The sequence below is a fragment of the Lygodium microphyllum genome, chromosome 19 (genome assembly GCF_053477565.2).
Source record: "Lygodium microphyllum isolate KBCC chromosome 19, Lygodium_microphyllum_v1.1.10, whole genome shotgun sequence".
Classification (NCBI taxonomy): Eukaryota; Viridiplantae; Streptophyta; class Polypodiopsida; order Schizaeales; family Lygodiaceae; genus Lygodium; species Lygodium microphyllum.
In genome coordinates, this window is record NC_141153.1 from 96,897,983 (window position 1) to 96,911,635 (window position 13,653).

Genomic DNA, 13,653 nt, shown 5'->3' on the forward strand with positions numbered 1-13,653 from the left:
GTTAGAGGAGGTACCCCATGAATTAGCCCAAAAAAGCATACGTGAATAAGTTCTCCAACACGTTTATAGGGTATGGGTATCCCATGCTCTAAGCACTATTCCCAAGATCTAAAGTAGTGGGAAAATGTGAAGGCCTATAGATGTTCATACACAAAGGTGTATGGTTCCACGCAAGTGTGTCTCTTAAGAGCCATGGGTCCCATTGCTATGTAGCTATTCTCTGCCCAAATGGTAGGGTATACTTGCCTTTCCCTCCTGATGTGTATCATCATCTATATTTGGGTAGATGGACAAAGAAGGGATTCACAAGTCAACTTGGATGCCCATCAGGAGGATTTAAAGAAGAATAAGATGGTGACCTATATACCCATGGAATACGATGATGAGGTTCTTCTTCTAGAGCTGCCGTTTCTCTACCTAATTCGTCCCCCTTTAGCAAGGACCTCCAAAAAGGTATGTGAGATTACCAAGACCTCCCTCAAATTGTCAAATAAACAAGATCCCATAACCTAAACTTGGCCGTAGGTGTCAACCAAGCTGTAATTCGTTAATGCTTTAATTTTTGGAATTTGAACTTCCCCCTCTAATTATTTGGTTCTTTAATGCATCGTAGTTTTTGTAATTTTTGGTCATTGAAGGCGCTAAGCTACAAAAGCTCACTAGTGATGTTTCCGCCTCACAGGCGAGGACGAGCCCATGGCGACCGCAGAGGAACAGCAACAAGGCGAGAAACAGTCGCCTCCATCTCGCCCTTATTCGATCGATCTTACCGGGATAGTCTTCTACACCCTCCTCCTACCATGGATTGCCTCTCTGGCTCTGCACATGTGGCACGGGCGGACGGACTTGTGGCCTGTTTTGGCAGGCTTCGTCATCTTCCAAGCCTTCTGTTCCTCCATTGAATACGCACTCTCCAGCTCGCACGCCCTGCTGCCCCGACTTCCTCGAAGCTCCCTCAACCTCTTCGTCAATACGTCTGTCTCTCTCCTCCATTCCACGATCGTCGGTCTCTCAGGTATTTTTCCTGTAGTCTTATGCTTTATTGGTTTCCTCCGATCCTGGGGTTCACATATGTTACGACAATGTGTTATCACCCTTCCCTTTTTGAATGCCCTGTCTTCAATCTTGTGAATTGGGCCGCCACAGATGATGAGCTGCTTCGACTTGTTATGAGTGTTCACAAAAAACTGTGGTTAATGTAGAACAAACTGAGGGTTTTTCCAAATCATAACTTAAAGAAGACGATTTAAAACCTTGAACTTTACAAAATTCTTAGTTATAAAGAAGGCAAATACAAGTGATTTGATTCAAAAATCCCTCCAAAATTTTGAATTGAAGGTATTTGTATCTGCTACCGAAATGTTTTCTGTGAACATTGCTTTTATCTCTATGCCTTGATGAGTATGTATTACAATACCTTTTATGAGACATCTTAGCTGTACATATGTGCAGAGAGTGAAATGGCTGATAGTATATGCATGCGAATAATCATGCAGCCGCTGGTCAAATCTGCACCCTTAGCCCATTTCATTGTGTTGTATAGCAAAAAGTCAACATTAATATGCGGAATTCATAGCACTCCAAAGTTATAGCTGATGAAAGTTTTGTCCTCAAAACCACAAAGTGTGAGTACTGATGGAAAAGACATCACAAGATGTTAAGCTTGCATATTTTCAACTCTATAAGATCGAATGCACTTTGGTGGGATTTTTGAGTTGAATGTTTCTGTATCTGCCACCAAAATGTTTTCTGTGAACATTGCTTTTATCCCTATGCTTTGATGAGTACGTTTTATGAGACATCTTAGTTGTACATATGTGCAGAGAGCAAAATGGGTGATAGTGTATTGAATAATCATGCAGCCTGCTGGTCGAATTTGCACCCTTAGCCTATTTCATTGTGTTTGTAGCAAAAGGCACAACATAAATGTGTGGAATTCATAGCACTCTAAGTCATAGCTGAAGAAAGGATTTCCTCAAAACTGCAAAGTGAGTACTGATGAAAAAGAAATCAGCAAGATATTATGCTTGCATAGCTTCAACTCTAAAGATTGAGTGTGCATTTTCAACTCTGTAAGATTCAAAATTCCACAATCCAACTGTTTTAAAAACAAGCCCTACTGGCACTCTTTTTTCTTTCTTTGCATATGAACGTTGAGCGTAATTCGCAGAATTGTGTGCTTGTGGGCAGCAAGTTGCTTTCAACAGTAGGGTGGCTTTTAGCTCTGCTCTGAGTTGTTTATTTTCCAGCCCTCCCACCCTCACATGCAAGGTGCTGCAGTGATGGGCATGACATCAACTAGTGCACAACAAGTTATTGCGTTCCTTTCCAGACATTCAAAGTAGAATGTCCTTGTGTCAACCATCAATGACCCCTGAGTTACCACGTGTTGTCTGCAGGTTTAGAACTTTTACATGTCTTGATCAGACCCAAAAGGATTGATTTTCACAATACTAGTTCAAGCAACGAATTCCTCCTCTAGTGCTTGTGGGGGAGTCCTCTTCCTCCTAAATTAGGAGGCCATGATATTTGTACTCCCCAATAGGCTTGTACCTCTTTGGTTAGACATGGGCCTGTTAGCAGTATACATCTCATGGGATAGGCACTGCCAGTGGGTACATTGAGCGCCACATTTAGGCCATGGGCAGCTTCCTTTTCACTGGCAGACTGATCCTCTCGACTCTTGCTTCACTGGTCCTCTTGGGCCTTGCTTCAGTGTTGCCTATTTATTGTTAGCTTCACTTATTTGGGTTTTTTTGGCTTTTATTGGGCATTTGGAATTGCACCTGAGTGGGTGGCTGGCTGCATGGATTCTAGCCAACTTGGTTGTCTTGGGTCTCGACTCTCATCCCTTGGCTTATGCAGTCTCTCCACTCTCCCGTGACTCATCTTACATGCCTGCATCCTGTGGAGACATGGAGATTGGAAGCACCCTTATGGTCTACCATTGCCGATTTGGTTTGCACTCACCTTATGCTTTGGTCTATGGATTCCATGGCCTGTTTCTTCAGTCTGCGCATTCATGTGTTCTTGCTTCTCTTGTTCACAATTCATCTCATTTAGTGTTCAGCATTTTCTTTCTATTGCTTCCTATTGCATATCTCATTCTGACATGATGTCATTGACCAAGTTCTTGATCCTAGTGCATTTTCTTGCTGCTGTTCCTGCTGTGACAGATCTGCTACCGGCTGGTTTTACTGCTCTAGGGGTCGCAAATTTCTGCATTTTGCTGCTGCACCTCTTTATTTGAGCTTGGCAATCTTCACTCTTGCTGGATGACCTGTTCTTCACCTTGTAATTGCTGTCTACCCCGTGTTTTCACCTGATAATCCTGCACTTTAGCTTCTAAAGCTTTGTTTTTGCAGCAGGTGCCTTTGTGGAGCCTCCATATGCTGTCACCTATCTGTCTTTCACTTTGTTGACCTTGCATCTGGTGGCTTTTCTGTTCCTGCATGTGGCAAACTTTACATGATTATATTTCAGCCTAGAAAGGTGAAACTAGCCTTCAGAAATGATTGTGAATGTAAACTGACTTGCACATTTTAATTAATCGGCAAAATAAACAAAAAACTTATTGAATAAGAAGGCTATAATGCTCTTGCACAATAGTCATGACGCCAACTCTAGTCCTAACCCTAAACCCTAAACTCTTGCTGGGTGACCTGTTCCCCAGGCTGGACAACCTGTTCTTCACCTTGTAACTGTCTACCTTGTGTTTCTACCTGCTAACCATGTGCTTCAGCTCCTACAGCATCTTTTTTGTATCAGCTTCCTTTTTTGAGCCTCCAAATGCCTTTGCCTACCTGTCCTTCACTTTGTCGACCTTGCATTTGGTCGTTGGTATGCTCCTACATGTAGTAAACTTTATCATGATTGTATTTCAGCCTTAAGAGGTGTGAAACCGGCCTTTGTAAATAATCTAAAGGGTAGTGAACATAAACTGACTTGCACACATGGAATAATCAGCATAGGCTCATTGAAAGGAGAGCTATAATACTCTTGTACAGGATACAATGGATGATGCCAATCTTAAACCCTAAAGCTTAAACTCTTGTTGGGGACTTGTTTCCTAGGCTGGATGACCTGTTCTTCACCTTGTAACTGCTGTCTATGTATTTATTGATAATACTATGCTTCAGCTTCTCAGCTCAATTTTTGCAGAAGCTGCCTTTGTTGAGCCTTTAAACATTGTTGCCTAGTAGACAACACACGATAGGCCCCAAAGGTTGGTACCCCCATATGGCATTTCTTTATCATTATTCAAAGTTTGCAAGAATCACAAGTGGTCTGCAGTCACAAACCAATCCTCTCTCAATGCCAGCGATTGCCATGCGTCTTGCATTTGAATCAACCAGACTTGTCTCAAGTGTAGTGTCCTAAGTTGCTTGCACCAACCTCGACCAAGTGTGTAATAAATTTGTGTGTTTACACTCTAACAAGTGTATTGGTTATGAATACATGTTGTCCTCCGTCTGTTTGACCTAAAACTGTGACATCATCCATATATCAAAGCACAAGAGTGTATACAAAGGCACAGGTTGTGAGCAACTAGCCAAGTGCTCCATGCCTCCCTCCCTCTAGTAGGATGCAATGTGTATATAGCAAGTAGTGTTGAGATGGAGGAGAGGCAGTCTACAAATAGGCAACAATAAATCAAAACAATGATCAACTCGGGCAGTCTCATTAACGAGGCCAGAAGTGCAAGTCGGCCAACCATAAATGTGTTGTCTACTTAGAAATGCAATGCACTCGAATATGATTCTTGTAGAGTCATGATATGTACAATGTTAAACCCTCTCTTTGATCAAAGATCCTCCATAATATATACAAGAAATGACAATCATACATAACCTTGGATATTCGAACAGTGGGTGATCAAGCTACCACCAAGGTGCCTTGAAAAGACATCGATGTTGATGTTGATTGTACCAATCCTTGACCATAGAGTGAAATAGTTGAATCTTGATGCTTATTCACAACTTTGTAGAAAGCACACTATGACCATGGATTCCCTACCTTTGCTCGAATTGCCAAAGTGTCCTCTCATGTGGGAGTAGACTAGAAGCAAAGATTGCTCTGTCTCACCATGAATATTTGAAAGGAAAATTGGCTCTAGGATTTGAATCTCCAAACTTGAGCAGTGTCTATAGTAAGCCATGCTCAAGAGTCACCACACTTGTATATGGATGATGCTCACATGCCCCACCACCACCACCGCCACTCGCTCACTCTCTAGCACTAGAGAGTCGTGAGGGGTAATGGCACCATTATGGCTAGAAGAATGGTTCTAAGGTTATTGTGACCTTTGTGCATGGCCAAAATTGGAGTCGAAAGTCCATGAAGATGAAGAGTTGGGGAAGGCCTTGCCCTGTTAGCAGATATGTCAGCTCATGTGTGAGTCTGTGCATGTAGAGGCTGGGCACATTATTTAGGATAGTTTAGGCATTTTTTATGGCCTTCATATTGGTCATATTCAGCATTTATTGTTGGCTGACTAGCGTTAAATGGTGGCTGACCTGATCATATTGAGGACACATTTTTGTCCTATATATTCAGGCTCCACCTCACACAGTCACTCATTTGCTATCACACGTGGAGACTTCGTGGAGAGAGAAGCCAGTGCCGGTGCCAACGCAGCTAATGACTCACTGTTGTATGCAACTGTCTCGTGTTGGATTATGGATTTCATTTTCCAAGCACCTAGTTGTCCACGTCCGACAGACGGGTCAACTCGTTCGATCCGTCCTGTCCAGTACGTCATGTCCGATGGAAACTGTTCGACTGTTTTAAGTGTCTGTTTGCGACCACTTGGGTTCACTTTTGGGGTAATTTGTAGGTGTTGTTTAGGCTTCCTCTCCACAACACACTTGTACATACCCCAAATCTCTCTCTCTCTCTCTCTCTCTCTCTCTCTCTCCCCCCCCTTGCCTCCCTTCTAGCAATATAATCTCTTTCTCTCTTTCTCTCTCTAATTTCGTATTCAAATTTCAAGCTCAACTTTCAAGCCTTCTATTCTCAAGCTCCCTCTCCTTAAACTCTCTAACCCGACTCCCTAAAGATCTCCTTTGCCATATCTCCACCTTGCCTCCACTTTCAAGCTCTCCATTGGTCACCCTCTCTATCCTCAAGCTCTTAATATGTAAACTTCTAGTATAAAGTCTCTAAATGTTTAAAGTATATTACTTTGAGCCCCAACATTCGGTATAGGTATTAAAATTATATGTACAATTTTTTCATCGAACGTAGCATCAAACATAGGTCCAGGATTTTTTAGCCTGATTAGTATCGTACTAGTATCGAACGGTACTAATTGGATGCCATTGGACGTGACAACCCTGCCCAAGCATACATCTGAGTTCTCATCTGTATTGTGTTCTTCAATGTTCTGTGTTCTCATCTGTATTGTATTCTTCAATGTTCTTTCTTTCCCTTTCTCTTTTGTCTTGTGTTTCAACAGTTTATTACAGGAGATGTTTACGCTTCCATTGTTGCTCCACTTCTGACATGGTATTAGATTTCAAGTTCTATGCTCCTGATGTGTTTTCTTTATTGATTTCGGGATTGTTTTGACCATTGTTGATAAGGTGATTACTGCTCCAACCAGGTGACCTGTTTTTTTCTTGCGTTTTTACTGACGTCAACATCTGCACTGCTTGCGTTAGTCCCTCTATTGCTTGTGCATTAGTTCTACCTTGCGTTTTGGTGTCTTTGTATCTCCTCCTAGTTGGGTGATTGCATTATTAGGCCGTTTTTTGTTGTTTCAGGTAGTTTTTGATTGGTTTTTTGACTTTTCGCAACAGATTTCTTCTTGTTTTGGTTAGATTTTGGTGAATATTGCATGTGAATTCTCATTTTCTGCAGTCTGTGTTTGTGGATTGGCTGTGTTCAATCTGCAAATACCTTCTTTTCTCTACTTCTCTTCTAAATTTTCTATAGATGGCTCCTCTGTGCACATCCATTGATGACAAGTTACATGGACTTGATTATCTTACATGGAGTGCTGTGCTGAAGGCTTGGTTTATATAGAAGCGGTTATGGTATGTGGTTTGCGGAGCTATTGCACGTCCTCAATGGCCTTCTCTTGTTCCAGTTGATTTTGATGAAGATAACCATGAGGAAGCGGTGCGTAAATGGGATTTGGACGATGCTCGTGTTTACTCGGCCTTTCTTCGGTGTATTTTCAAAGACATCCTATTGGTGGTGGTTACCTCTTGTAGGACATCTTTTGAAGTATGGACGAAGTTGCAGCTGATGTATGCGGTCCCTCCCACCATGAGGGTGGTTACTCCTTATAGACAACTCCAACAAATTCCGTTCGAGGCCAAAGATACTATCTAGTCTTTTGTACTTCGTGTGACCCCGATCCAAGGCCAGCTTCGGCAAATGCAGTTTGTCCTTCTAGAGGCTCATCTTATTGGACTTGTACTCTCCAAACTCCCTCTAATGTTTGATGGAGTGGCGAATGCTTTGAGGGCACATACATCATCAACTCCTATTTGTTTTACATATATAACCTTGATGTTGCTTGAGCATGAGGCATCATTGCAGTCATAGGGGAGACTTTTGTCAGGTTTTAGTGAGGCTCTTGCAGCTTTAGAGAGGGGTTCAAAGGAGAAGTCGAAGACCCAGTGTTACCACTGTGGGAAAAAAGTGTTAGCAGATTAGTCAGTTCATGGTTGAGTCTGTACATGTGGTACAATAGGTTGGGCATGGAGATATTTTAGGCATTTTATTTGCTAACATTTATTGTGTTTTGGTATTATTTGCAGCCAATTGGCTAGCATTTAATACTGATCGACCAGTCATATTTTTGGCATTTATTTGGCCTAAACATTCTCAAGCTCCTGTAATGTCCCCATTATTTAGTTTATTTTAAGGTGCGTATACGTGGTTTTGCATATCCATACATGGGAAAAAAAAAAACTGCAGAATCTCTACAGGATTTACAAGAAGTGGAACTGGTTTACTAGAATAGTTTGAAATCTCTAGTATAATGTTTAGATAACTTAATTTTCACTTTAGATGGATCCAAATATATACTGTGATTTATTTTGAAGGGAATAAGTCGTCCAAGACAAAAGATGGATAAAAATAATGCAATTTACAAAAATTGTTTATTTTTGCCTATTTTTGATGGATTTTCTTAATTTTGTCCACGTTGGCTTGTCGACTAGTTGCGTTTTAATCGTTTTGAGTACCCAGATGACTATATTTGGAGTTCATATGACGAAGTTATGATCCAAACAAGTTGCATGGTAGAAAAAAACGAAAATAGTGAAAAAAGAGCATAAGTTTTAAAGCTAAGTGCTAAAAGAAAGTGTTCTCTCTTTGTTATTGATGATGTCATTGAAAATCACTAAAAAAGCAAGCTCTTCTCTTCTACTCCCCCCCTTGCAAAACTATAAATTGAGGGCTTGGGGATGACCAGAAGTGGCACGAGACGTTGATTGAGAAGGAGGAGAGTATTCCACGAGACGAAGAGACATTATTCTGTTCAACCCAAGGAAGGGGATACGTTGAAGGTTTCTCATCCTCTTCTACTCTGATCCGAGAAGAGAAGACATTGAAGGACTCTATCCTATTCTATCATACCTCTACTCTCGTCTCTATTATGTCTACTAGAGAGTGAAGTATTGCTCTCCACGAGACAAGAAAAATCATCCATGAGACCTACATTATTGAATCCTGCAATATCCATCATTATCATCGAGAGTCTTATATCCTTGCCAATTGGTATTATTACCGTCTTTTTCTTCTTCTTCTACGAATCATATTTCCGTCATGGCCTCGAAGAAAAAGTCACGGGCGTAGATAACAACCCTTTACCAATCACGATACCACAGGTTTTTTTAAAAAGTTCTATCTAAATAAGATAAGTCTCTTGAGAAATACTGACTTTAGGCTAAGAAACTTGGTTACAAGAATTGGGAAGTTAAGAGACCCCAAAATCTACATGTCCCTAGTTAAATTCCAAGGGGAAGATTTCATTATGTGAAACTCAAGTGTCGATTGCTACTAGATTAATCACCACTTGAAAGTTGCATGATTGATTGAAGTCATAATTGCTTGAAGACATCAATCTTGTTTGTGATTTTCTAGATTAGATCCTAATTGAATTAAGTATTGGAATATATAAGAATTGAGGAGCCCTATACCTCCCCCAAGGATAGATGTTGAATCCCCATACCAAGAGGGGATGTTTTTACCGTCGCGGAAGTATGGATCGGCTCCGATGGTGAGAGGTCTCCTAGCAAGGATCGTATTAAGTAGAAGGTGGATAGGGTGCCAGGGGGGCTTTGGCTAGTAAATCCCTTTTTGTACCTAGAAACTACTTGGTCCCCTATATGGCTCGAGTTTTACTTGGGATATCTATGAATGCTAGCTATAGGTGAATTTGATCTTGGTGATGTGCAAATGCGTTGGATGAGGCAGCATGTGAAATTGTAATCTTTTTCTTGTACAACACACATTATGGAATATAATCAATGAATTTGTTTTATTCTGATTGTATGTCGTGAGTAAATTACATAAACGAACAATTGTGCATAAAGGGATTTTAATTAATGAAGTTGTTTTTATATGTTTCACGTAATGTGGTAGGTAATTAGATAACTAAGAACTTTCATAGAGGGAAACGGGTGGATGAATTCTCGACGAATCCAGTCCTATGGCAGGGTGGTCTCGGTTAGCCAAGAGGTTTTCCCAAAAACAAACGCTAGGAAGAAACTCTAGGAAGGGCCGATTCGTTGACTTACCTGGGGTTTGGTTTCAGAACCCGAACTGTAAATTATCTTAGGGGAAAGGTACGACGGCAGTGCCAGAGCATTGCGAGGGATTTCATAAATCATTAGTCTGCTACTGGAAAAAAACGTTGTACTCCATGAACCAAGGGTAATGGTAGTCGCTCCTTTCGGACAAGAAGCCTCTCGAAGGACACCTTCGGATGTGAGCTAATTATTGATAGGTGACTCTTAGGTCAATTAGGAACCTTTAGATCGGTCCTTTGTGGGTAACGGTAGGACGCTTTCCTTGCAGGGTAGATCCTAGGGTTAACTAGCCGGACAAAATCGGATCATTCTGATTAGAGTACGGATGGCGACGGCTGGGGTGTAAACTCTTGGCGACTACTAAAACGTTATTCGTTAAGAGATCAAGGTAGGTACGTTACAGGCTCTCTTTTCCACATTCATTCATTACATGACAGTTCTTGGGGAGAGGGAGCATGTGCTAATGCCTCCACAACCAGTGACTCACATTGCTTCTGTACTGTCTCATGTCTTGGTATATGGATTCCATTTCCCAAGCATACATCCGAGTTCTCATTTGTATTGTGTTTTTTCTTTTCCTTTCTCTTTTGTCTTGTGTTTGAGGAGTTTATTACAGCTTATGTTTACGTTTCCATTGCTGCACCACTTTTGATATGGTATTAGATTTCAGGATTTGTGTTCCTGTTGTGTTTTCTTGCTGATTTTGGGACTGTTTTCACCCTTGCTGATCAAGTGGTTACTGCTCCAACTAGGCGACCTGCTTTATCTGCGTTTTTTGTTGACGTCAGCATCCATACAGCCTACGTATCCATTTCAGCCAGCGTTTTGGTGCCTTTGCATCTCCTAGCTGGGTGCTTGGATCATCACACCGTTTTTACTGTTTTTGGCAGTTTTTGATTGATTTCTTGACTTTTTACAGCAGCCTTTGTCTTGTTTTAGTCAGATTTTGGGTTATATTGTATGTGAACTCTTGCTTTTTGAAGTCTGTGCTCGTGTTTTGGCTGTGTTCCCTCTCCAAATACTTTCTTTTCTCTACTTTTTTTCTAAATCCTCTACAGATGGCTCCTCCATGCACATCCACTGATAACAAGCTCCATGGACCTAATTATTATGCGTGGAGTGCGGTGATGAAGGCCCGGTTTATCCAAAAGCACTTATGGTACGTGGTTGGCGGAGCTATGGCACGTCCTCAATAGCCTTCTCTTGTTCCATATGATTTTGATGAAGATAACCATGAGGAGGCAGTGTTTACATGGGATTTGGATGATGCCCGTGCTTATTCGGCCTTACTTTGGTGTATTTCCAAAGTTCTACCAGTGGTCACCTTCTGCAAGATGGCTTGAGACGTATGGTTGAAGTTGCAGTTGATGTATGAGGCTCCTTCCACCATGAGGGCCGTTACTCTCTATGGCTAGCTCCAGCAACTGAAGTTTGAATCCAAAGATACGATCCAATCATTCCTACTTTGAGTTACCCAACTCCAGGACCAGCTTCGCACTATGCAGTTTGCTCTATCAGAGGCACATCTTGTTGGTACAGTACTCTACAAGCTTCCTCAAGAGTTTGGAGTGGCGAATGCTTTACGGGTGCAGACATCTACAACTCCTATCAGTTTTCTTTATATGTCCTCGATGCTACTTGAGCATGAGGCGACTTTGCAACTATAGGGGAGACTTTCGTCACATTATAGAGGTTCGGGTGAGGCTCTTGCAGCTTCAGAGAGGGGTTCGACGATGAAGAAGTTAAAGGTCCAGTGTTACCATTGTGGCAAGAAGAGTCATTTACAGAAGGACTACAATGAGTTAACGGCTTTCAGGAAGAAAAAGGAGCAGAAGACGAAGCGGGATGCGGACTCCTCTGACGAGTCATCATCTGCCTCAGATTCCGACTCAGCTCCTTTAACCAAGGCGAATTCCAAGGTGTGGAAGGGATCCTTTTCTTCGGTTCGTGGGAAGGGCTTGGTGGCCCCTTCTTTAGTTGCTTTCTAGTGGTAGTGATGTGGTCATCTCTCACGACTCTCCAGTGCCAGAGAGGGAGTGTGAGAGGGTGGTGAGATGGGGCAGCCGTGGTCATCTATATTTCTATATAGATGCACAAGATCCAGAGAGGGACATCCCTGACGCATCGACCGCTGTGTGGTGGGTACAAATCCAGAAGCTAGGATTGACATTCAGGTTCATGATGGGCTGGTTATTTGACAAAGAGCGGATGGCTTTTGTTTTGAGCTTATATGAGGAGACACTTTGGCGGTCTGGCCAAAGAAGGGGAATCCATGGTCATTTATGGGTTGTAGCATTGGTGACAGGATGGCCACGTGTGCTACATTGGAGGCATTGTTGACAGACATTGAGAGCTGCTATGATCTTCTTTATCTTCAGGAGCTGGTATGATCGACATCGACATCAGGTTCTCTCCGAGGCACCTTGGTGGTGGCTTGTGCACCCACTACTTGGGTATCCATGGTTCTACTTTGATGGACATTGTTGTATGTTCTATGATGCGGCATTATCATTGTATTTTGTATTGTATCAGATCACCCATGATCTGAGAGAGGGTGTTAGCAGATTAGTCAGTTCATGATTGAGTTTGTACATGTGGTACAACAGACTGGACACATATATTTTAGGCATTTTATTTGCCAATATTTATTGTGTTTTGGCATTATTTACCGACCAGTCATATTTTTGGTATTTATTTGGCCTATATATTCTCAGGCTTCCTCCACATTCATTCATCACCTGACAGTTCTTGGGGAGAGGGAGCATGTGTCAGTGCCTCCACAGTCAGCGACTCACATTGCTTTTGTACTATCTCATGTCTTGGTATATGGATTTCATTTCCCGAGTATACATCCGAGTTTTCATCTGTATTGTGTTTTTTCTTTCCCTTTCTCTTTTGTCTTGTGTTTCAGCAGTTTATTACAGCTTATGTTTACGCTTCCATTGCTACATCACTTCTGACAGAAAGGTCATTTACGGAAGGATTGCAAAGAGTTAGCGGCTTCCAGGATGAAGAAGGAGAAGAAGATGAAGCGGGATGTAAACTCCTTTGAGGAGTCATCATTTGCCTCAGACTCAGACTCAGATTCTCCGACCAAGGAGAAGTCCAAGGCACGGAAAGGATCAGCTTCTTCGGATCGTGGGAAGGGATTGTTGCCCCCTTCCTCAGCTGCTTTCTAGTGGTGGTGATGACGACATCCCTCACAACTCTCTAGTGCCAGAGGGAGTGTGAGAGGGTGGTGAGATGGGGTAGCCACACCTCATTTATACATCTATATAGATGCACAGGATCCAGAGAGAGACTTTCCTGACGCATCGATTGAAGCTTGGCAAGTTCAAATTCGGGAGCTAGGATTGACACCTAGGTTCATGATGGGCTGTTTATTTGACAGAGAGTGGGCTTGGTTCCTAGTAATGAGCTCATATGAGGGGACATTTTGGCGGTCTAGCCAAAGGCGACGGGGAATCCATGGTCATGTATGTCCCAAAGGCATTTTTAACAGGTGGTTCACGTTTGCTACTGAGAGACATTGGGACAAATATAGAGATATGCTACGATCTTCTCTATTTTTAGGAGCTAGTATGATCGACCTCGACATCAGGTTCTCTTCGAGGCACCTTGGTGGTGGCTTGATCACCCATTGCTTGGATATCCATGGTTCTACTTGGTGGTTCTATGTTATATGGTTTAGGATCCATTCTCATTGTACCATTGTATTGTATCAGATTACCCATGATCTAAGAGAGGGCTTTAGCAGATATGTTAGCTCATGTGTGAGTCTGTGCTTGCAGAGGCTGGGCACATTATTTAGGATATTTTAGGCATTTTTTATGGTCTTCATATTGGTCATATTCAGCATTTATTGTTGGCGGATCTGATCATATAG

General features: G+C 42.1%; 1 protein-coding gene across 1 annotated transcript in view; it reads left to right on the top strand.

Moving 5' to 3' along the window:
• Window positions 1–642: 642 nt before the first annotated feature.
• Window positions 643–13,653, top strand: part of LOC148020177 (uncharacterized) — a 36,476-nt gene continuing 23,465 nt past the window's right edge. The window contains exon 1 of the mRNA XM_087700916.1: window positions 643–1,015. Within this exon, the coding sequence (XP_087557042.1) occupies window positions 697–1,015 (319 nt within the window). The 5' untranslated portion in view covers window positions 643–696. The remainder of the gene's footprint in view (window positions 1,016–13,653) is intronic.